The following is a 24,785-nucleotide window of genomic DNA, read 5'->3' on the forward strand; positions in this document are numbered from 1 at the left end:
AGGGTTGCCTTGTTCAGGACTACTTCAAGCCTTACTTTTCCATCTTCACACTTGGTTCCTGACAGCACAAGGCCAGGATCAGGCATATCATCACCCAAATAGACATGGGTACCACGACACAGAATCTTGCCACCTTCCTGGAGTGGGATATTGGTTTCTATGGAAACAGCATTGGTACCAATTACAGGTCGATTTGCTCCTCCTTGACACTGGATTTTTCCACATTTAGCATCTCTGGAGGGAACAAACAAAACCCCCACATTAGTTAAAGCATTTCAAATGTTCTGAGCTCCCTCTCACCCCTGTGCATCTGTTCTTGTGCTCCTGGGGAAGGGTCCTACCTGGGTTCACATTTAGCAAAGGAGCTCTTGGAGTCTTTGCCACAGTTGCCGTAGGGATCACCCGCAGAGTTGACTCTCTCAAAGCAGATCCCAGGAGCAGGTTTTGCACCTGAAACAAAAACCTCATCAGAACTTCCATCTCGTATGAGGTGTCTCTTAATCATCAGCTCCACTGATGCTTTAGGGGGAGGGTAAGATGTGATCTGCATCCTGATAAGAGCAATAAAACAGCTGGGCTGGATTCGCATGCTAATCCGAGTGCCTGGACAGGAGAGTTTCCCTCTCTTGTTTGTATCTCTTGGCAATGCTGAGCAAGAGCCAATACAGAACCCATTCTCTATCAGAATTTCCCTAGATGATAACCCTCTTGGGAATCCTCCTAGGCCACAAAAACTTTCAGCAAGCACCAGATCTGGTTTGGTGAAGCAAGTCGAAGGCCAGCTGGTGACTCCCTTCATTTCACAGAAGCCTGTGTGATGCTGGGCAAAGCCCAAGAGCTGAAGCTAAAGAAAATACTTTTCAAGCAAGGCCTTTTGAAGTGCAGTTCAGAACAACAAGAAACCAGAAAAAAAATAATTCAGTTGCAAACCAAAGTGGGATGTGACCACAAAGAGAACACGGTGCTGTTAGCTGGAGCTGCTCTAGCAGGGAGAGGAAGGGAACCCAGCCCCACCTTAGTCCTGCACCCAGCCACTCATGGGAGGAAAGACTGACTTGAGAGAAGGGTTGTTTCTCCCATGGTGGTAGAAGTAGGAATCTGGGAAGACAGGCAGTGTCTGGTTCTTCTCTGCTGTAGTTTTTTTATGATGGAACCATATCCCAAGTGGAGTGAAGGGAGCTCCCTGATGGGAGGAGAACTGGCATGGTCTGTGCAGACACATTACTCATCCCTGCATTTCACAAGTTAAAAAGCAATATTAGAACATCTGTTCTACTGCCTTGTACAGTCCCCTTTCCCTTCAATTACAATCAACTACTGGGTATCTTCTAGATGAAGACACAAATCTTCTAAGAGGTGAAGGATCTACTTCCCTGGTGTGAATGTTGCAAGGATTAATTAGTCCATGTATTAGAATTTCATCCTTTTGTTCTATTGTGAAATGTGACTTTTATTTCCAGCCAATAATTGCTGCTCCTTGCAAGACTTGGAGACCCTTTGCTAGAGCCCTTTACAACCCCATATTTTCTTTCCATGAAGGTCATTAACAGCACAGTCAGGTCACAGCCAATGTTTCAACTACTCCAGTGGACAGATTTGCTTTCAGGAGCCAAGGTCATGGGGAGATACCTTGGCTAAAACTCTTAACAGATACCTGCTAGATACATTTGTCTACTTTTAATTTGTGTACTTATCATAAAAAATAGGGTAATAGGGCAATAGGGTTAGGATAAGGTTGGACTTGATTATCTTGAAGCTCTTTCCCAGCCTGAGCAATTCTATGATTTTGATAGATCAGCCAAACTAAAGCAAAAAAGAGCTGTGATAGCCTAGAGGCTGAGAATATACAATTTCCTATACATACATATACAGTGTTCCCTGATCTGAGAGACAGAATACTTGAGGTTTTGTTACTTTTTTTACCAAAAATTTGAGCCACTTCCAAGTGTTCATCCCTCTAACTGTGGGTAAAACTTATCATTTATTACCCCACCCTGAAGCTTTCATTTGAAAGCCTTCACAGAGGGAATAGGTAATGTTGTGTTGTGCTGTGTTGTTTTTAAAAAAGGGGTCAAATTCCTGGAGAAGGAAATACAAACCTGACTGAACTGTAAACCTTCCATTTAGTGTGAATCTTTTCACTAATAATTCAAAGATTAAAGCCTCAATTAATTATCTGCATTTCACAGTCAGAGGCTTGACTAATAGTATATACTGCTGAACTGCAATCTAATGCTATTAAGGACAAAGTATTACAATTTGGAGAGGCTTCAGATGGCAGTCTCTTCCCCTTCTAACATTTTTACATACTAGAACTGGAAAACTCAGAAAGAAAGGCACAGAAGAACCAGAATATGAGCTCTTGGTTCCCTGGAGAGCTGGACAAGAGCTTGAAATTCTTTGGTAGATTACAATCAAGCTTGCTGAGTTCAGAATATTTTTCAGATCTGGAACTATTAAAAAAGGGACTCACAGAGGATTCTTTCACTTCTTTTCATTAAACCACAAACAATAATCACCAAATCAACAAAAGCATCCAGACAAGGCTCTGTGCAAGAAGCAAAAGTAAAATTTCCATTTTCAGCATGTAGATTCCTCTCCAGCTTTCCAGGGCAGGAATATTAACTATTCAGCTTGATCCAAACATTAAGATGTGCATTTATGATGCCAGCTTCAGAAGGGAAGGGGAGAGAAGGCAAAAAAAAACCCAAACCACAACCCATACTCAAGCAAGAGGCCAAATAAAACTGGTTTTTTCTCCCACACCTGCAAAGATCACCGTGCTCAGAACTACATGGCCAAAGGAACAGCCCCCTCTCCATCTACCATCACCACACACAATATCAGGGTTCATATGGGTGTGGGTTTTTTCCTTTTACTGGGATCCTTGTGCCCCAACCAGTTCAGCAGCAGCCTAGGGCACCAACACCCTTTACCCAGCATGGTTTTTGCCTCCAAAAGCTGCCACAAGCTAAATGAACACCTATGCCTATGTCTTGACTGTAAGTGACCTAAAAAAGACTTATTAAAAAAAAAAAAAAAGTGCTAGAAGGAGAAAAGCACTCACTGAAATTACTAAGAGATTTTAAGGTATTTATCTCCCTCTTTCACCTGGTGAAACCTTTTTTCTCTGGCTGGTTTTTGTGAATGCAGAAGAGGAGTGTGCAGCACATGATGGAAAGCAGGATGCAGGAAGAACACATCTGCAGTATCCTTGCAGGGCTCAGGCAGTGAGCTTGAACCCCAACCAATAATATCTGACAAGAAAACAGATCTCATGGAGTACAAAAACTGCTCCCCTGCCAGGCTGGGAGCAGTCAGTGTATGAGAACACCTGGTACCCAGTGATCATCTGCAGCTTGGGAACCAAACTCCAGCTCCAATTTCTGTCTCTGCTATCAAAGCAAAACACACTGGTGCTTGGGATTCAGATGGCTGTTCCCTCTGCTGACTGGTTTCTCATAATATTTGGACTTTTTTAGAGATGAAAACATACCAGAGTGTAAGAAGCTGAACAGATGGAGCTACCAGGTTAAAATGAGGTTTTCAGAGGATGCTGAAGGAGGAGAATTGTAATGCTGTGCTTCTGGAGGAAACCCATTTATCATGATAGCACCATATAAACCAAAGCAGAAAGGCCTGTCCCTCCCATTTTGCTACCTCTATAGGCAAAAGCAAAATGATCTGTGAAAGATTTCCAGTAGTTATTAAGTGCTCTGAGCTGGATGTGCTGAGTTTATTTCACTTTGCTATTGATAATTATGGTATCATGACCCTGTAATTAAGGTCCTGTCAGCCTTTCCATGCCAAGCTTTCTGCAAGGGATTAAATCAGCCATTTGAAGCTGCAGAAGGTCAAAGCTCACCACTGCAGATGTCAGCCTGGAGACTTTGTTGTTGTTTTTTTTTTCCCTCCAAATGGATGAGCCCACTTGCCTCTCTGTATGGTTGCAAAGAAAAAAAAACAAAACACAAAACCAAAAGAGATGTTCTCTGCTTTTGGAAGCAATACAGAAATGCTGTGTCATTTCAGACCAGTACAAGACCTCCTGCCATGAGAAGAATCCCATCAGGGTCTTCCAAAAGAGAAGAGAGAAATTCTTGACCATGGTGCTGATTCCAGGAACTGTGCAAAGAAATACCCATTACCAGGCTGGCAGTGGAAAAGAAAGATATTTCATTTCAGTTCCCAACATTGTCTCAAGAACTATTAAAAAAAAAAAAAAATAGAATACAGTTTTTATGGGTGTGGAGGGGAAAAGAACCTTCTGAGCAGCAGGCAGGAGTTGTGTTGCTCAGAGTGTACCAACAAGCCCCACCAACGACTCTGTAAATAAATAGAGACATAAAAATACAGTTCTTTGCCCTGGGATTTGCACCCAGGTTTCATCTCTGGCTACATTTGTTTTACTGCCCTGATGATGCCAAGCAAACCCTCCAAGCTCCCCTTGGCCCCTCTCTTCATCCTGGGATTCCCCAGGGGTAAATCTGTGCCAGAGCAAGCTGGGATTGAGTTGTTATTTCTTGCATTTAAGGAGAATTCCAGCTCTCCCTCTGGCACATTTCTCTCTGGCCATAAATCTGTGGTGATCAAACTAGCTGGATTTTGCTGGATTCAAATCTTTACAGTGCTGGGATCAAATTGCAGAAGGCAATTAGTGATGGGCTGGTCAGCTCAGGTAGATGGAAGCCCATTGATTTTGCCTCCAGGGATGGACCTGGAGAAAAATCTGCAAAGCTCTCCCACCACTGACAGGCCTTAGTAACTAATATTGACATGAAAATTCAGATTGCTCTTAAACAGCCACGTCAAAGCAAGAAATTTAATCATGTTTTAATTATTAAGTCAATGCCTGCCATTGGCTCCCCTGAATCATTGAGCTCTCAAGGAGAATGTAGGAAAACACACTGACAAACATCTCCTTCCCTTCCCTAGAGAATAATTTTCTTGTCAATGCAGAAAAAGCCATGAGTCTAAAGCTGAGAAGCTTCTGTCCTCTGCTAATCAATAATTTCTCTCTCAAATAGCTTTAGCTGTGTATCTGCTTGCTCCTGGAAAATACCAGTGGGGCAGCAGAGGTTACACTGATGCATTCACTATTGATGGATCTCAGTCCCACTGCTGCCAATAGGTCACTGCAGGGAGATTTGGTGTGAAACAAAAAAGGTCACAAGCAACCCATGCATGTTGCCCCTTAAAAGAGAAAAATTACATTAATTAAAGGGAGAGAAAGTTGTGTGGTCTGGGAATGAACTTGATCTTGAAGAGGAATTGATGGCTATTTTCAGAGCTTTTCCCCAGGTGCTTCTCCCCTCTTTCCCTCCAAGCTTCCCGTGCTATTGCAGATAGGGAATAGCACAAAGTACTCCTCCATTTGATTTGGATTTATCTGTTGAAAGTAACTAAAAAACCCCAAGGAAATACAAATACTCCTTTCTGGGAACAGGTTCCTACTGCTCAGCCTCATGGTAACAAGCTGTGACAGTGCTCATCATTTTTCTTTAAATAGATCTAAAAATATTAAGGTTGAAGTTTATCATTGGGCTACTGGACATCTGGAATCTGATGAGTAAGGAAAGGCAGTGATAAGGAATCTGAGGTACTGAACATAATTTTAAGGATAGTTGTAGGATCTGTTTTGTCTTTATGGGATCCATTTTTTTTATAAATCCTACACTCCTCCAGCACACACATTTGTTGAAACAATTTTAATCAATTACAACAATCTGGTAAGATTTATCTTTTTGATACCATTTTAAGAGACAACACCTTAGCATGTCAGACCTCTCTTTTTGCTGTAAGCAAGGCTGGGAAGAAAGGCATTTTTTTATCTGTCCCATGATATATTTTTCCAGCTGCATGGCCCACCTAACCCTCTTCCCATCCCACCCTCCAACCAGAGGTGATCCAGTGGTGGATATTTACATCCCTACTCTTTAATTCCAGAATACAGGCTTTGCTTCAAGCCTACCTACAAAATTATTTGAAGGTTTACTTTGCCAGCATTATTTCTAATTTATCCTGCCAACAGTATGGTCAGAACAAAGCCTTTCACCCCAGGTTTGGTCATGTCCCATCCTCCCTTTCCAAATCATTCTTCCTGGGGATTCCCAAGACAAATAAAGGTGTTCCAGTCAGTTTGAGCCCTGCTCTTCATGAGCATGGGGGTTCCCCCATTGCTTTCCGTGCACAGCAGTGCCCAGAGGGATGAGTCCCAAGAAGGAAGACAAGAGGCAGCCCTGGGGGGCTGTTGGAGGATGTGCTGCATTAGGACAGAGCCCTGCCAAGGGAACAGCAGCAGCAATTCAGCTCCCTGAACTTTAGCTGAGTTTTTCTCAGCAACAGAAATTATTAACAGTCTGACTGAGGAACTTTCCATGGCATGGGAAACGGGTTCAGAGGGAGATTTTTTGCTTTGTACAGGAGAAAATGTCTGTGTCCAGGGGATTAAAAATCCCAGTATGACAAAGACTGGAGGCTATAATTGTACGAGCCTAGATGAGCTCATATTAACTCTGTGACACGAGTGGGTTTGCTCCACAGGGGGAGTTTAATTTTGGAATGAAATTGGAGCTCCTCTAATATGTTTTATACCCTCGTGAGCAAGCAACCCCGCTACCCGGATCAGTGCCATTATTTCTTCAGATGCTTTAGTGCTCTTTAAAACAAAAATTGCAAATGGTCCAAGTCCCTGTGAAGATAACATTCTTCAATACCCTTCTGGGGAGGGCTTTGACCAAGGGAAACATCTGTGTGTCATTACACTGATACATAAGTGTTGGAACAGAGTGAAAGGCAGAGAGATGCTGGGTTGAAAGAGGCTAAGGGAGCTTGAAAGAAAGAATTGAATCTAATTCTAAATACTACTGCTCCTCAGGGGAGATAAAAGTGGTTTTCCCAGGTGGGAGAGGTGAGATGCTGAAGGAGACCTGACTTGTCCCCAGGGATGCAGGAGGCAACAGCAAGATGCTGAGTTAGTGCTTGTGGAAGAGCCACAGGACACCAAAGAAAGGAGAACTTCTCCTGAACAACTTTCCTGGGACATCATCACTTTCAGGTGGCCCAGGAACTCCCACTCTCAGATATTTGCAAAAAAGCAAACAATAGAATAAAAATCTCTTTCTGCTTGAAATCTCTGTGCTAAGAGCAGTGCCAGGGGTTAGTGAGTAACACCACTGAATCAGCTCCTCCTAACAGCACAAAAATCTCCTGTGAATGTCAGATCCTGACCTGTGATGGGATCTGGGCAGCCACATGTGATTTTTTTACATCCCAACCTGAGGAGGGATGGATGAGATCTCACCCTGCCAAGGGCCCCCAGCACACCAGAGTCAGAATGGGATGGATGCTCCCAGCTCACCCTGCCAGGATGGACCCTGCTGCAGGGAGCAAACAGGAGAGAAAACTCATTGGGGTTTTTTTTGGCTGTTTTTTGTGGGGGGGTTTTCTGGGTTTTTTGTTTCATTTTTGTTTCATTTTTGTGGGGTTTTTGTGGGGTTTTGCTTGCAGTTTCTTGGGGGCTTTTTTGTTTGGGGTTTTGTTTTGATTTGTTTTTGGAGGCGTTTTTGGTTTTCTTTAGTGGGGTTATTTTGGTTGGTTGGTTTCAGGTAGGGTTGTGGGGGTTTTTTTGTTTGTAGTTTTGTGTTTGGTGGTGGGGTTTTTTGGTTTTCGGGGCCTTTTTTTGTTTTTGATTGTTTCTGTTTTGTGGGAAGGTTTTTTTGTTGGTTGGTTTTGGGAGCTTTATGGGTTTTGTTGTTTGTTTGTTGGGTTGGCTTGGGTTTTTTGGGTTGTGTTTTTTCTGATTTTGTTTTTTTGGTTTTTTTTTTTCTGATTTTTGGTGGGTTTTTTTTCCTTTTCCCCAGCCTCTCTCCCCCTCCCAGGTGCTGTGAGGCTTACCTTGGCCCCAGAGGGTGATGCACTGCTGCTCGTGGGTCTGGCAGATCCCGTTGTAGCAGTATCCATCCACCCCATGGCAGGGATGCCCATCGTGCAGGTAGACATTGGCTGGGCATTGGGGGTTGGCTCCTGTGCAGAATTCAGGCAGGTCACAGGAGTTCCTTGACTCCCTGCAAGAAACCCCGGCTGGTTTGAGCTGCAAAACAAACAAACCAGGCTCCTGAGCTGCTGGAAATCCAACGGAGGAGAGCACAGGGATAACTTCTCACACCATTCCTATCCCTGTCTGTGGGAGGGGACTGAAGACTGACTCCCCGACTGAAGAGGGGAGGCAGCTCCCACAGCTCTTCAATTCCATTTATTTGGCAGGGGTTGCAAAGGTGGCTCAGGCCAGAGGGGAAATCCAGCTCCTTTGCAGATCCCACCCTAAGTTTCCAATGTGCCTCCTGTAGCCATGCCTAAACAGGGATCTGCTGGAGAGAGGCCAAGGGAGTGATGAAGGGACCTGAGCATCTCTCCTATGGAGAAAGAGTGAGAGCCCTGGGGCTGTTCAGCCTTGGGAAAAGGAGGCTGAGAGGGGATCTGCTAAATGTCTATAAATATCTGAGGGGAGAGTGACAAGAGAAAGGGGCCAATCTCTTTTTGGTAGTGTCCAGTAAAAGGACAGGTTTTAAGCTAAAACAGAGGAAGTTCCACCTCAACATGAGGAGAAACATCTTTCCTGTGAGGGAGCCCTGGCCCAGGCTGCCCAGAGAGGTTGTGGAGTCTCCTTCTCTGGAGCCTTTCCAACCCCACCTGGATGTGTTCTGTGTGTCCTGCCCTGGGTGATCCTGCTGTGACAAGGTGACCTCTAGATGTCCCTCCCAACCCCTCCCAACCTGCCTTTGGGAAGGTTGTGGGACCCTGCCTGGGCTCACCTGGCAGTCCTGGCAGCAGAGCCCATGGGCACAGACTGCTCCTGGCTTCAGGGAGCAGGTGGTGGCATTGCAGCAGTGGTTGGTGCATTCCTGCAGGGGGGAGAAAGTCAGAGCAGACAAGGGTCAGGGTCATTCCCGAGGTGCTGTGAACCAGGAGGATGCCTGCAGCTCCTCCAAGGAAAGCTGGGCACAGAGAAATGAATTAGGAAATTCTACAGCTTGAGCCAAACAGCTTGTCAAGCCCAGTCAAAGAATTGCCACAGCTGGAGAAGACCTCAAAGATCACCACATCCAACTGTCAGCATCCCCCCCTCCCCACAATAAAATATTTACATCAATATCTGTATCACTCACTAGGACATGTCCTGAAGTGCCTCACTCATCTACATGGTTTTAAAGACTTCCAGGGATGGGGACTCCACCACCTCCCTGGGCAGTCCCTTCCAATCCCTGACTACTCTCTCACTAAAGAAATTCTTCCTCAGATCTGGCCTAAACCTCCCCTGGTCCAACTTCAGGGCATTTCCTCTGGTCCCATCATTGTTCACTTGAGAGAAGAAGCCAAGCATCCCCTTCCCTACAACCTCCTTTCAGGGAGCTGTAGAGAACAATAAGGTCTCCTCTCAGCCTCCTCTTCTCCCAACTAAACCTTCCCAGTTCCCTCAGCCTCTCCCCACAGGGCTTGTTCTCCAGAACCATCCTCAGATTCAACAAGCACAATAATTACTGCAGAAGCAGAGAAGCTGTTGGAGGCAGGCTGGTTTATCTGAGCTATGGATCTAATCCCACACATCCCAGACAACTCTCACGTGCTGATACCCACTCTGATGCAGCTTTGGTGCCACCCAAATCCGTGGCCTGATCCCATCACCTCCATTGAGGATCCAGGACCTGTGCTGCAGTCCCTGAGCATCAATCCTGCACCCCTCTGCTTTGTGATTGCTGCTCACCAGCTTTCTGGGGCTGCTACAGAGAAGAGGGTGACACCACCCCATGGAACCTCTAATCGGGACACACCACTGATGGAGCTCTGGGAAATCAGCTCTCTGAGTATCAACTGCAAGTGATACCACCCAATTTCACACTTATGGCTTAGAGGCTGGCATGTGTGGGCTTGTGCAAACTTTGCTCTCAGTAGAAGGAACTAGTGAGAAGTTCCAGAAGATAATGGATTTGTTTTTCCAAGATTAGGCTCACAAGCTGCAAGTGACATCAACTGTGCTGGAATCTCATCTCTCTCTCTCTCTCTCTAACAAGAACAGCAGCAGATAAAATTGCTCTTCAGCTGTGCTAAGTCAGTTTGACTTAACAAGGGATCACTAACAATCCAGGGAACACAGGAAAAATAAGTGGGTTAGAATGATGTTCACAGCCTCTTGTTACTTTATTGGCTTTTGTAAAGCTTGCCAAGTGGAAGATGGGGCTACCACTGCACACACAAATAAAGAGCAAAATGACTCACAGCATTTCACTCCTTTCTTCAATAATGTCTGCCTGACAAACCCAAACTGCTGGGAAGCAGGGGCACATCTTCCTGCACCCAGTTCTGATCCCCTCAGCAGGCAGGAGCCAACACAAATATTTCAGTGCAGCTGCTGTATTTAAGGAGTAACTTTCCTCTGCCATGAAGCACATTTTAGAGATTCAAGAGCAAACTGAGAGAAGCAGAGTGGGGGGAAATCAGTATCATTAAGATCTCCTGGAACACTCAGCCCTGGATCACCCAGCCCTACAGCAGCCAGGCATGGAAAGCTATTGGCATTCCAAAGGCAGCCTGGGATGAGGACACAGCTCTTCCAATCATCTTATTGCAGCCTCTGAAATTTCCAATTATTACTCATTGTGGGGAGTGAGCTTGGGTAAATAGCTTCTGTGCCTGGGTCATTACATTGTCAGGAATGGTTTTAACATAAAGAGGGAAGCAAGCAGCCTGCCACCTGAAACTACAGATGAGGGAGAGTTGAGTGGAATCACAGAATCATGGAATATTCTGAGTTGGAAGGGACCCATCAAGATCATTGAGTCCCACTCCTCTCCCTGTGTAGGGCACCCCCAGAATCCCATCATGTGCCTGAGAGCAATTATTAGCTATTATCAGCAATTATTAGCTATTATTAGTACTATTATTAGTTATTATGAGTCACAGCTGCCGTGATGGGAGTTGGGGTTGGTGGTGTAGCTCTCATCAGAGCATCTCAGACTAAGGCAACAGAAATTCTATCATTGTCTACACCATTCTGTAGACAGGACACCTTGTTTTCACCCCCTGCCTTTTCTCAGAACACAAGGTGGACCAGTCTGGGTCAGCCCAGACCCCATCCAGCCTTGTGTCCCCCTGGCTAGTCTCAAGGATGAGATTGAACACACAATGTGATACCTTTCCAGTCTCCTGACTCTCCCTTGGCTCCAGCAGCATTTTTAGCACCTGTCACACTCAGTGGAAAGGAACCCAGAAGGAATCATCACGGTCTGGGGAGCAGCTCCTTCTGCTTGTTTGCACCCTGCCATTTCCTGACTTCACCTGCACCATCCCTGTGGAGGGCAATCCCTCTTCCCAGCTCTCTCACACTTTTATCTCCATCTGCTGCATTTTCCTTCATTCTCTTCTTCTTCAACCAGAGCTCTTAAAAAACTTTTCACCTCCTTATTGCTTTTCTTCCAACCTTTTTCATCGAGCTTTATCCTCCATCAGTTTGGGAAGGGGCAGGACAAAGCTGCACACCCAGGCTGGGATGCTGCAGATTTATGGAGGCCTCCTGGTGCTTTGTTTTGGTTTCCTATTTCTCCCCCAGTAATTTCTAACAGCCTATTTACCTTTTAGACCACTCTCAAGCACTGATCTGACATTTTCATAAGATTATTTATTGTCATATGAAGTCTTGTTCCTCTATGGCCAGAGTTAGCTCAGAGTCCATCATCTTGTATGTGATGTTTGGAATGTGCCTCACTCCCTACTGAAGCCCATTTTTCAGCTTAATGCCCAGCCCAGATGTCTCAGAGGGTTCCTCTGCAGTTCTTCACAGCCAGTTTTCCTCTCCAGCATCCCAATATTATCACCAAACTCAAGACTATTCCTCTTCCCAGGTTGTTTATGGACACGCAGAACTGTGCAGTGCCTAGGACACATTTCATGGATACATCACAGCACATCTCCTTTCACTGCATAAAATGGATGATTTATACCTGGTTGTATTTCCTATCATTTAACTCCATTTTTACCCATGCAATATTCTCTCATCCTACTGCTGCTGAGTCTCCTAAAGAGGCTTTGGGGAAAGGTTTGGGTCTGCAGCCTCTCTGGACTCCTAACAGGCTGCAAGAATGGCATTGTCCCTCCCCATCCACTTGTTAAGTCCCCCAGACACTCTGGCAGGTTTGTAGGACAAGATTTCCTGGCCCAAAAGCTGTATCCTTCTCCTGGAATCTCACAGCCACTCAGGCACTAGCTCTTAATTAAATTTTCAAGTAATTTGCCTGACTTCTGATTTATCTATTTGTAGTTTTTTCATCCCCCTTCCACCCAATTGCAGAATTGGTCACATTTGTCCCCTCTCATTTCTCAGGGACCATGGATTTCTTTCTCATTTTTCCTTCTTCTATCTTCCCACACGTAACCTGCATCAACCCTCCTTCCAGAGACACTGTAGCTTGTCAGACATTTTTGATAATAAAATCCAAAATCAAGTCAGAATTGGTTGGTAATATCACCCTTGGTCAGGTCTTATCCTCTTGGCTCATGGTACCAAGCATCCATCATCCTCCAGAAGATGTCCTGATGCTCCTGAGGTGTGGATGGAGGTGGTGAAACCTGCATTAGTGTTTCCAGATTTGTCTGAAAGGTGGGATATCTAATAGTTTCCTTAAAGGCAAAGCATCCCTAACCAACCACCTACATCTGCACATTCAGATGATATTTAATTGATATTGATATTTAATTCTGCTCCCTGAGAAAAAACAACCTGACCATGTTACTGTGCACCTTCCCATGCCAATAAAATATTGCAAGGCTGCTGACAGATCTCAGCTGCTATGAATGTCTGGGCAGTGAATTACTGGCTAATTTAATGGCTTTTCTGGTACCACTCAGATTATAGAGGTAAATTCCAAATTAACTTTGTTGAGCCCGAGCTGCAGTTTTCCAATAGAATTAAAAAGGCAAAACATAGAAATAAGAGGCAAATCAAGTCAGTGCTTGCCAGCGCTGAGTGGCTTTGACTTGAAAAGGTATTGCTAACATTCAAAAGTGAAAATGAGAAAGATAACTGGGTTAGAAAGACATTTGCAAGCTGCTTGCACTCTATTGTCTTTAAACAAGAAGATAAGGCTGCTTCCTCCAACCTTGTTACCCTGAAGAATGAGTGAACTGTCAGGAAAGCCTTATGGCTGGTGTAAATCCAGCCCCCTGCTCAGACAGGATGCAGCAAGATCTTGCTCTTTTAACTGCCCCCATCTATTTTGTCTGCAGAACCCTATTTATCACAGGAAACAAACTCTCATCTGCTGACGTATTGAATTCAGATAATCTGAGAGAAGTTCAACAGAGCTGATGAGCAGGGGAAGCCAAAGGGATAAGGATGTTGGCTTGGGTATTATTTGACCCCCAGGTTTTGCCTATCTCCTCCTGATCTGGGCAGTCCTCTTGACACTGTCACTAAACCAAATGGAATAATCTTTGAAGTGGCAGCAATCTGTCTGGGAGGCAGTAAAGGTGATTTCTGTTAGTAAGGTAATTACTAGCAGCAAAAAAAAAAAAAATAAAATCTGGTAGTGAAGAAAGGAAAGGCCTTGTGCTTGAAAACTGAACCTGGCTGCAGTGAAACAATATTATGTTTACACAACTGTTCATATTTAGATTTAGGTCTAGATTTAGATTTAGCTTTGGGTCTAGATTTAGATCTAGATCTCAGTCTAAATTATATATTTATGCATTTACATATCTACATATTTATATATTTATATGTGAATGGCTTCTCATACACGTAAATAAACCCTCAATTGACGCAGGGTATCTTGAGAAATTTCAGCAGTGCTAAAAAAATCCTTTGGAGTTTAGCTAATTATCTATCATCTAAACGAATTCCTGCTGTCAGGAGCATGTTGGACAAGTCCTGAGAGGGTTTGTTCTCTCCTGGAGAACCCAACACTCTCTTAACTCAAGCCCTGCCTGAACCTCCGCGACCCAAACGCACGGCAAGCAGAAACTCCCCACCTTCCTGAGGACTGGGAGGTTTAAGCTGCTAAAAGAAGCTGTGAAGGGAGAGTTTTGTTCTACACCAAGCAGCGTTCAGCATCCCAAAGCAATTCTGATTTTGTCTTTACTGGTAAAAACCTGTGGGCAGGAGGAGGTGAGCAGCGATTCCCGGGTGGGCTCTTACATCGGGCTCCCCGCAGTCGCACTCCTCCCCATCTTCCACGTAGCCATTCCCACACTTCTGCCCACCAAAGGACTCCTTGACTTCAGGCAAGTTGAAAAGACACATTCCCACTCCTTTTTCCAGGCTGTTTTCCAGGTCCTTTCTACTGCAGCTACTGAATACCATGGGAAATGGATAGCTAGAAGAGAAACACATGGAGACAAAAGAACAGAGGGAGCATTATCGGATGAAAACATCTCTCTCCTGTCAAGCTGGTGACCTTTCAGCACATCTGTGCACTAACAAGAAAATTGTGTTCACTTTTTTTTTAACCCTTTAGCATAGGCAGCAATTCCCCATGAAATTGTGCCCAAGATACTTCCTAATTTCTGACTATGAGTAAGGAATTTTCTACCCTTTTCACTTGTCTTTGTAGCTGCTGTTAAGGGTTGGAAGTGTTCCCATTTGGAATGACTTTAAACTGGAAGAAGGGAGATTTAGATTTGATGTGAGGAAGAAATTCTTTGGTGTGAGGGTGCTGAGCCCCTGTGCCAGGTTTCCCAGAGAAGCTGTGGCTGCCCCATCCCTGGCAGTGTCTCAGCCCAGGTTGGATGGGGCTTGGAGCACCCTGGGCTGTGGGAGGTGTCCCTGACCATGGCAGGGGGGTGGCACTGGATCAGCTTTAAGGTCCCTTCCAACCCAAATCATCCAATGGCTTTGTGATGGTTCCATGAATCCCTCTTTTGCATAGGTAGTTACTGAGCAAATTTTGATCATGAGCCTAAAGAAGTACTGGGCTTGCAAGGAGGATTCCCTCACTTACAGGGCTGCAAACCACTCTAATCCTTCTTGGAAAATTCAGCCTCAAATAGCAAGTTCATTCACCTTGCTCTGCAGCATTGCAAACATCCTGCTCTTTCCAGGAAAAAAAGAAAAAAACAACCAAAAAAACCTGACCAAACCCAAACCAAATCAAATAAACAAAAAACCCCAAAAACCAACCAACCAAAAAAACCCAACCCAACCCAACCCAAAACCAAAACAAAAAACCACACCAAAAGAAACCCCCCAAGCTACTTGACAAGAATCTGCTTCTGCAATTCATCAAAGTCAAGCTTAAGAGCTGCATGATTAAAGCCAATACAGTTTTTAGATCAGGATGACTCTAAAGACCCTACAGAAATCCCATACAGCACAAGGAGCAGGATTTGTTCCTGCCAGGCAGGCACACAACACCTTTGGTTTCTTTTTCAAAACACATGGGCAATGTTACCAAAATGCAGCACAAACACCACCAGGGGATTTTAGCTTTCCTGTTGGAGGACTGAATTCCATTCCCAGTGAGTTTAATTCCCAGGGAGGGGCAGATGGACCTGGCCATCAGGCTCCCATCCCGAAGTCCCTTTGTCCCTTCAGCACTGGGATGTGCCCATGGTTACAAGGAGCCTGGAGCACAACCAGGTCATCTAACATCATTTTCCTTCAGATTTGGTGCTCTGGTCACTGCCAGAATGTGGTCCAGCAGTAAAATGCAGGCTCAGGGTAGCACAAGGAGCCACCCTGGGCTTTGGTCACCATGGGCCTTCTGTCCCTCACGTGTTAAGGGACAATTTTTCCAGGCAAGTGAGATAGATAAAGGATGAAAATTCTGCACTGCTGAGCTTCAGACCTCAATGAAACCACTGTTGTTCCTAAAATCCTGAAATGAAAAGCTTCCTTTGTGGGCAATGGTGCCTATGGGTATCAGAAAGGGATTATTTCTCTTAACAAAAAGAAACGTTTGACAATTACAAAAGCAATAGAGCTGCTTCTGCTGACATAAAGAGGTTAATTAGGATCTTCTAGAAAGATTATGGTACTTTACTGGACTGAATTTATTTTGTGCCTATTTGAAACTACCTCTTTTGCAGTGAAACAGCCAACTCTTTGGAAAAGAAGCTACACATGGCTCTGAAGAAGAAAATAATTTCTGTGCATCACTATAGGGCTCATGTAGTTAAATTAAACAGTTCTGTGGTTCACTGACATATGACTTCAGAAAGTTAATAGGCATCTCACCGCTTAAAAACCAGGATATTATGGAAAATATCAATGCTCAGGCAAGATGACAGAGTCTAAGAGAAATAAATTTCAGAATAGCAAGAGGTAGGAGGCAGGCTGCTCACTGCTGCTCTGAGCCCCAAGGGAGAACAGGGAAGGTACATGAGTAATGGAACAGAAAATAAAGGCACTTGGGAAACCTCCTACTGACCATTTTATATTGAGCAATCAGAGATGTTCTTAACAGGACATGACAAATTCCTTTTCAACACTTGGTTTGATTAGAGAAAAAAACAAAACAAAACAAAACTCCACGAAAATTTTTGACCATGACTTTGAAGACGTGGATGGATGTACAGTGCTGTCAGACCAGGAAAAAAAGCAAGAAATCCAGGCTGACCTGACTGATAAATCCTGCAAAACATACATGAGTGCTTGATCAGACATGAGCCTCACATCAAAGTGTGAATAAATGAAAAGTGCAGCATCCAGGCAAGATCCTTCACTTCCGTGACAGATTTTCTTTGCTATCCACTGTGAGGCAGACAGGGAGACACAGAGACCTTGCACAGACTGCAATCAATTTGGGAACACAAATAATGCACTTTTCCCTGGGCCATATGTCTCAGCCACACACGGAGCATGGGAACAGCTCTCCAGTCAAAACTATGGATATTCTAAAGCTGGTCCTTTGTACCCAAAAAATGCTCAGCTTCGTTTGCAGGAATGAGAGCTCTTTCTGTCCATCACCAGGAGAACAGAATCCTTACTCTCTACCAGAGGTGAAATAATGTCATCGGTAATGAATGAGGTTTCTGTTTCCCCCCAGAGGAACTTCAAGCTGTTTCCTATTTTGAGCTATGAGATCCATTCATCTTCTGCCTTTTCCTGCTCTTGACGCCCATTTCCTCAGCTGACATCAGTGCAGCACATGTTACTTGATGACATTGTCTGAAAATACTTTTTTTTTACCCAGTCCACTGAAAATGTAGCAAACCCAATGAGTGGGAGCAGAGAGCAACTGAGGGGTAACCACCCCATGCAAGGGAATATCCCACATGGTTAGGGTTTCATTAGAAACATCATTGATCTTTAATCCTGTCATGCCCTGACACAAAACCATAAAACCATGCCCTGACACAAAACCATTTTTGATTAAAAAAAAAAAAAAAAAAGGAATCCTATGTAACAACCCCAGCATCTGATCATTGTGATTTTAGGCTACGTTTTGGCTGTCTTTGAAATTCTGAAGCTATTTCATCAGAAAGCCCTGGTGGATGGGAAGGGAAGCCATAGGGAGCAGATGTCAGGAGCACAGGACATGATGCTGAAGTGAATCTGGAGCTTGTGAAAAATGGCAAAGTAATGGTCATGACAAATTCCCAGCCTCCTTCAACTCCTGAGCTAATTGACATCATTCTCTCCCACTAAAAAACCATCTTTCTTGGTTTCAGCCTTCTTCACCTCTTCAAAATAACTTTTTATGGTCTCCTGACAGATATGAGCCCACCAGAATGAAACTGAATTTGTTTTTAGATGACATTGTCTGACACTTCAGGTATTCTGTACAGGGTGTATGTTAATGAGTTGGTAACCATAAAGAACCTCACCAAATTAGGTAATAAAGCAGAAGAGATAATCTCTTTTTTCTTTGCTATTGAGAGGTGTTCAAATGCTACAGGTGCCTTCCTGCATTGAGTTCTATCACCATCACACATCATTCCCTATGCCTCGTGTAGGGATAACAACTGCTTCAAATTAGATAAGTGATATAGGATGGAAAGACTTCTTAATCTATTATTTAAACAATCTCTTCATTTGTAAGTAAGTTTTGAGATAGAAAGACACAAGTGCAGTTCTCAAGTAGATCCCAAAAGGTATCTGCAGGTTCTCTCCCAGCCAACCCTCTTGCAAATGGTAACCACCCAGGACACTTGGGACAAGAAGGCAAAGCAGAGGACTCTTTGGACTCCTTGAAGATCTGTACACCCTTGAAAACACCACATGATAGAGCTTCAGACAAGACACTGCTCCCAGAAGTGATGGGGGACACCATTTCAGCAGTGCTGGAGGGATTGAGCTACAAATGTAGAGTGGTTTTACAGAAAGTATTGAAATGGGACGTTTGCTTCCAAAGGCAGTAGATGTCTGACAACTCACTTGTTTTTCTAGCCTATTTTTCACTCTCTTGCTCATCTTTTAGAGTTTTAATCCCTAGAGCATCACTAAAGTAGAGCATGGAATTGGGCCATGCAGTTACATGTGACATCAAAGCTGTTGCTCTCTAAGTTCATGGTCAGTGATTTAAAAACAAGCTTAGATTTCCCCTACAGTTTTTGCCATGTTCACTCCATGGTACTTTCTTACTCTTCCAAACACACAACCATGACTATGTCCCACCAGTGGTTAAATTCATTGATGGGCAGTGGCAATGGCTTGTTGAGCTCCAAGGAAATTTCCAGGGTTATTGACAAGGAAATCTTCCCAACAAATGCTGAAACTTCACACATTAATGCTTCAGGTTCATTTCTATTTAGCCCCAGGATGCATTCAAAAATCATCTCACTTCAGATGTCTAGATTGGGTTATCATAGCCCCAGCTGAGGCTTCACCTCTTCCATTACACTGAAGGTGAAAATTTAACCACCTGAGATACTCAAGAAGCCAAAGAACCCTGCATGGGGGCTTCAGGGCAGAGAGCAGCAGTGAAACAAGCAGCCAGATGGGTCAGGAAAACACTTTCTGCAAAGGAACACCACTTCATGGCTTTACCCAGTCTACACCATCATGGCTTGATGTTTCTGCAGCCACCAAATAGCCAAATAAAACATGATCAGCATTTACTTGTCCTTTGATAAATGTGTGGGCAGAGGAGGTGGTTCTGGTGGAGAAGCCTATTGGGACTTTGCTGCCTGTACTGGGGGGTGAAGCAATGCTAACCCCATTTATCAACCCTGACAGGATTCTTGACTGGATGCTGGAGTTATCTGCGTTGCAAAAGCTCTCTGGGAATTGAACTCAGACAACTGCTCTTCCTGTTGGAAACCAGACAGCCAAGGAAAGTAGCTCTAATCAGCTTGAATTTGCCTCTGGCCCATCTTTTGCTCTGTTTCCTTTTAGATCGCTACCTCATTAATAAAAATTTGCTGGATTGCTGGGAGTTCAGGTTTCACAATCTATGACTTAGAATTTTGAGGTTAATCCAATGCTGACTACAGTAAAAGGGAAAAAAAAAAAAAAAAAGCAACAGAGAGCAGAGGGAGGGATGAAGAGGACAGGGCAGGTCTGGTCCCAGGCTAAGGAGAAGCAGGGCAGCAGAACTGTGCTGCCAGCAAGGGAGGAAGCTCCAGACAAGAAGCCCAACCAAGGTGAAATTGGTCACCCAGAACACAACATCCTCAGCACAGGACAAGCAAATAAAAATGATCCACCCTGTGGCTCAAAACACCTCCCTGAAGATAAGATTGCTGCTGATTCCTGCTCAGATAAAAGGCAGTGTTGGACTTGGTTTGGGTGGCCAGCCTGGAATGGTGGGGACACTGGGTTTGGTACTCAGTGTGATTTTACACTCAGCTTTTGGTTTAGGCACTTACATTCTGATCTCCTCCTTTGAAGAGCTTTGGAATTGTTCTTTCCATTTGGGAAACTGGAGGAACACTCACTTGAGAGTGCTTGGGTGAGGGAGCAGCAGCAAATCATTTTTCAGAAACCAAAGCAGAGCAAACAAAAGGGAATATCAAACCCAGACTGTAGTATAGAAAAATCAACCCAACATAGTTATTTATGGACATTTTCCCTTTTTCAATTAAAAGCTCCTGTCCTGAGTATCCTAAACACCCCTCATGACATGCTGCACCTTGAAGAACAAAAGGAGCAGACTTGGTCACTGTCCCTGCTGGTGGGATGGTGTGACCAGCTTGGTGTAAAACCTGACACACTGTGGACACTTGGCCTCAGCAGATGGGTTTGGGTGCTAGAGAAAAATGGCTGAGCCCTGCAAAAAGCTGGGAAGAGCATTTACCTGGGGGACAGGTTCATATTGATTTCCCTTCTTCATTTAACATCTGTCCTACTTAGTCTCTTAATAAATCAGGACGCCAAGAGTAGCCAGCAGCATCATGGCTCCTTCTTTTCTCCCTTTTCTCTCTCTCTTTTGTTTTTCCCTTAGAAAATCCAGAAGTTATGTGTTATGCCTCCAAGTGAGGCATAACAGTGCTAGAAACCAGACAGCATTCCCCCAGCATTTCCACTTTCCCAGCATGCACACAAGATAAGCCCTGAAAAAAACCCCAGCACCCCATATCTCATAAATCACCTCAGACAAATGGAAGAGGAATTCTTTTAACGAAATTAAATCCTAAATATAAGATAATAATGAACCTTTTTCACAACTTGAACAAAGAAAATAAACTAATTAGCACCAACCTTTCATGTTTTGTCACATTCCAAGCTGTGAGGACAGAATGGATCCAGCCATGATCTAAGACTTAGAGATCCTTAGGTGAGCAAATTAAAGCTTTCATTCCTGGGTATAAAAGGCTCCTGAGAAAACTAAAGGAATCCATGGGTATCCTGATGAAATTCTGGCCTTATTGAAGTCCACAGAGCTTTCCTATCAATTTGGAGGGAGCCTGGATTTCACATTTCAGCTGGTCAGCTGCCAGGAGAGCATCAATGACAAAGATGAAGCCAATTTCCATGCTAAGCCAGAAGAAGCCAGAAAGGGATCCCTAGGACACCAAAGTTATTTCATCTCTTTATTTTCGGTGACTTTACACTAAAATAGGTTCTTGCTTATCTTCCTTTCACCCGTGGGGCTGTGCCATTCAGTTTTAAAAAGCTGAAATGGAGCCTACCTGCATGTCTGCAGAAGAACCCTACAGTAAATGTGTCCTGGAATTTCTAATAGGTTTTGACAGCAGAAAAGAAAAAGAATGACTTTGCAGGAAAGCAATTGTTGGGTAAAATGGCCATCTTCCCTCTCTGAATTTTAAACATTTTCCACATCTATCCCAGGCACAAAAGACTCTGTGATTCCCATGACAACTGTGGCAAATGCAGCTGGAGGCATCGTTTAATTACAGTGAATCAGAGAATCAGTGATTCCAAGTCAACATCAATTCCATAAAGTGCTTCAGGACCTACAGTACATGGTCAAAAAAGAAGCATTCATGTGACCTTTGAGAGTATGCCCTTCAAGGTATGTTTCCATTTCTACTCTGGGGATTTGGAATTCATTAACAGCAATTAAAAGTGGACACTGTGTGCTCAGCTCTGTGCGTGGCACTACAGCTTCATCCCTGCAGGTTGAAAAGTTGGGTTTGGTTTTCAGGGTTTTTTTGATGAAACAGAAAGCAAAGATAAAGGGAAATGTCTTTATATGATTTGTTCTCATGGGTCATGGCAACAGCAGGAGAAAAATGTCCCTGACAGAGCTGTATTTTCTATGGATATTACACCAGCAAGAGAAAGCCCAGCTGAGCTCTCACACCCCAGCATCCAAGCTGGTAAAACTGTACCCAGGCTGGATACATCACATAGCAGCAACTTGTCCTTAAGTATCTGCTATAAATAATCACACCCGAAGTAAAATGTGTTTTCATTTGAGATGTAACCTCTCTCCTTGTCAGCTTCACTTCCAGAAAAATGCATGCTGTAAATCTCTGTGAGTTCTCCTCCAGAATACACCCAAAAAGCCAAATATTTTCATTTCTTGTGGCACCTCCATTAATGTAAAAGCCTAAAGTAAATTAAAAAGCAAAACCTCTTTTATTATCTTTTTTAAAAGACCTTCTCTCCCCCTCTGGCTCTGTGTGCTAATTGCTAACAGTGACCCCAACCTGTAAAGGACTGGCAGACGTGGAATGGATTTCAATGAATGCCACCAACTCCTCAATGCAGCTCTTATTTACTACAGCAATTAAATATATCTGTAATGTATGGAAATTATTAACAAAGAGGAATGCCAAATGCACTGCAGGCATGAGGCTACTTGGAGTTAAGTGACTGACATAAATCTATTCTCTAATCTTGTGGCTGTTTCCTACTAAAGGAAAGACCAGAATGCAATGTGCTAAATTACTCAGGAATATGTTGCTTAAGTTACTTAAAAAAAAAAAAAAAAAAAAAAAAAGGCAGCTCCACTGCTGGCACAGCAGACCTAGCTGGGTCACCAGCAATTTATTACATCAGTATATCAAGTTTATTAAAAAAAGAAAAAGACAATGAAGAAGTCTGTCTTTGCACAGAGCTCAGCTCAGACTGGTTGGGAAACATAAACAGCTCCAGAGTTTAATTAGAAACTGTTTACATCTTAAAGATAATTTCATTTTCTTCAAATTGGACCAGAGGTAATTCCAGATAGTTCTGCTGACTCCACAGTTTGATGTCTCTGAGCTGCCAGACTGAAAAATGCAAAGTGAGGGCTGAAGAGCTGAACACAAACTGAGAGGGGTCAGGAAATCCTCTGCTCACCACTAATGCTTTGGTTATCTAATGTTTAACAGCTCTGCAGCTACAAGATGCTGGGAGATGTCTAGAAAGAAGAAAAGAAAACCAGTCAGCAAATCTAAGTGTCCTTTCCCACGCTGGGTTTCTGATTTCTGTCCCATTTCTAGTGTGACCTTTTGGCCTCATTTTTTCTTTTCTTTTTTTTTTTTTTTTCTTTTTTCTGTGAATTATTGGGATAAGTGGTTTTCACTTCAAGTTGGTTTGGTACCAGAGCCAAGCTGCTGTTTTCATGGCATACCCGAGTGTCTGTTGTAGAGCTGGAAATCCCTGGAGCTTATTTGTCTCCATAGCTCTGTTCTGCAGACCCCAGGTCAGAGTTGGAATAGCCAAAATCAAGGTGACCTTACATCCTGCTTCCTTCAGATCATTTTTCAAGCAGCAGAAATAGGATTGAAATTAATACTGGCTGCAGGAAATGACACATATGACTAGTACTTCCCTAACTCATCCTTAAGAGTTTTTAAATAGGTTTTATTTATTTAACCACATCTTTGTAATGCAGTTAAGTATAATTTTTTACCTATGGCAGTTTAAAACCAAACATCACGCAAGAGCAAAGAGCCAAAACCTTTGAGAGCCAACCCAGCTCAGCAATACACTTCTCCAGGAGACACCAGCCACCCATTTATCATGCAAATATTTATTTATGCATTATAAAATCAGCATCACTCTTGCTCGTTCTCTTCTGATGTGCAATCCTACAGCTCATTAATGGCAGTGGGTGGTACAGGAGGGAAGAACAGACCTTCAGCAGCATCAAAGGACATCAGCAGCTGGGTAAAACCCTGTAATGCTGGGGTGCTGCTCCCCCAGATGGGGCTGAAGGCAGGAGAAGCTGCTGAGCATCTCCTCACCCCAACCCAATCCTGCTGCTCACAGTTACCCCAGCCAATTTCTGCACCCAAATCCATATTTGATGGTGTGGGTGCAACAGGAGGGATTTCATCTGACACCTCCCACAGATAGGAAAAGAAAGGGGGTGTGGGCAGTAGGATAAACCTGGAGGAAAATCTTTTACCATAGCCAGGTGCAAAGGGAATTGGAGGAGAGAGCACAGAGCAGCACTTCCCTGGGGCACAGTGAAAACCTGCTCCTGGCCAGGGGAGTGAAAAGAGAGATGAAACAAATGGCTCTACCCTAGGAGCCTGCCTGGCATCTCCATTAGCCATGGGCAAGAGCCATCTGCTTCTGCAGGAAGCCAAGGCAAGAAGCTTTCATCCTAGCAAGGGCTCTGCAAAGGGATGGGGAGCACAGGAGGGGCAGCACCAGCAGGAAAGTGGGAAAACAAGCTCTCCTTAGGGGGTTCCTGGGCTCTCCTTAACATCCAAGCTAGGGGGGAAAATGGGAAAGCATCAAGGAGAACTTTCTGTTGGAGGGAAGGAAGATGTTTACAGTGTGGCTTGGCTGCCCTGGTGACAAGGGAGTTGTGTGTCCCCTACAGATAAACCAGGAGGCTCTTGCTGGCAAGGACACAGAGATGTGGGTGAGGGGAGGTATCAGCCCTTGGGTTTACAGAAGGTTGACTGTCAACATTTTGCTTCCCTTAAGGCTGGCAAGAAATTTCAATCAGGCATGAACTCCAAAGCTTTCAACTACTCTGGGGGAACTCACCCAATAACATCCCTCTAGAGATACCTCTGCTCCATTTTGATGAAGGAGCACTCAAAAAGCACATTTTTAAAATGACAAATAAATAAGTGTTGCTCGTTGGCAGGATTTACTCCATGCTTTGTGCTAAATTCTGCTTCTCATTGCAGTGGTACAAATCTCAACCAATGCCTTGGGTTTCACCAGACCTCTTCCATATTTCTCCAGTTGTCAGGAAGAATATTTTCACTCCTGAGAGTGAAAAGTCCAGGGAGATACTAGGAAAACCAGAAATGCTGAAACAGCCTCATTGCCCCACCCAAGTCTCTTAGTTTTGATGTATTGTGATATCAGTAAAAAGATTTGCAAATCTCTTTCAGACTCCTTATAATCTTCTTTTTGACTTGGAACAGTCTGTGGTCAGAACAATCTATAGGAACTGGAGGAGTTATCAATAAAAAATGCACATTAAAAAGGGAAT

The 24,785-nt window shown here is 43.9% G+C and overlaps 1 protein-coding gene across 2 annotated transcripts in view; it reads right to left on the bottom strand.

Moving 5' to 3' along the window:
- Positions 1 to 24,785, bottom strand: part of ADAM12 (ADAM metallopeptidase domain 12) — a 164,921-nt gene that overhangs the window by 15,730 nt on the left and 124,406 nt on the right. For both annotated transcript variants that reach the window (XM_030453107.1, XM_030453109.1), the window contains exons 12-16: positions 14,189 to 14,366; positions 8,814 to 8,903; positions 7,897 to 8,092; positions 342 to 450; positions 36 to 234 (exon numbers count right to left, since the gene is read on the bottom strand). In XM_030453107.1, coding sequence (XP_030308967.1) covers positions 36 to 234; positions 342 to 450; positions 7,897 to 8,092; positions 8,814 to 8,903; positions 14,189 to 14,366 — 772 coding nt within the window. The remainder of the gene's footprint in view (positions 1 to 35; positions 235 to 341; positions 451 to 7,896; positions 8,093 to 8,813; positions 8,904 to 14,188; positions 14,367 to 24,785) is intronic.

Source organism: Calypte anna, chromosome 6 (assembly GCF_003957555.1).
Source record: "Calypte anna isolate BGI_N300 chromosome 6, bCalAnn1_v1.p, whole genome shotgun sequence".
In the NCBI taxonomy this organism is placed as follows: domain Eukaryota; kingdom Metazoa; phylum Chordata; class Aves; order Apodiformes; family Trochilidae; genus Calypte; species Calypte anna.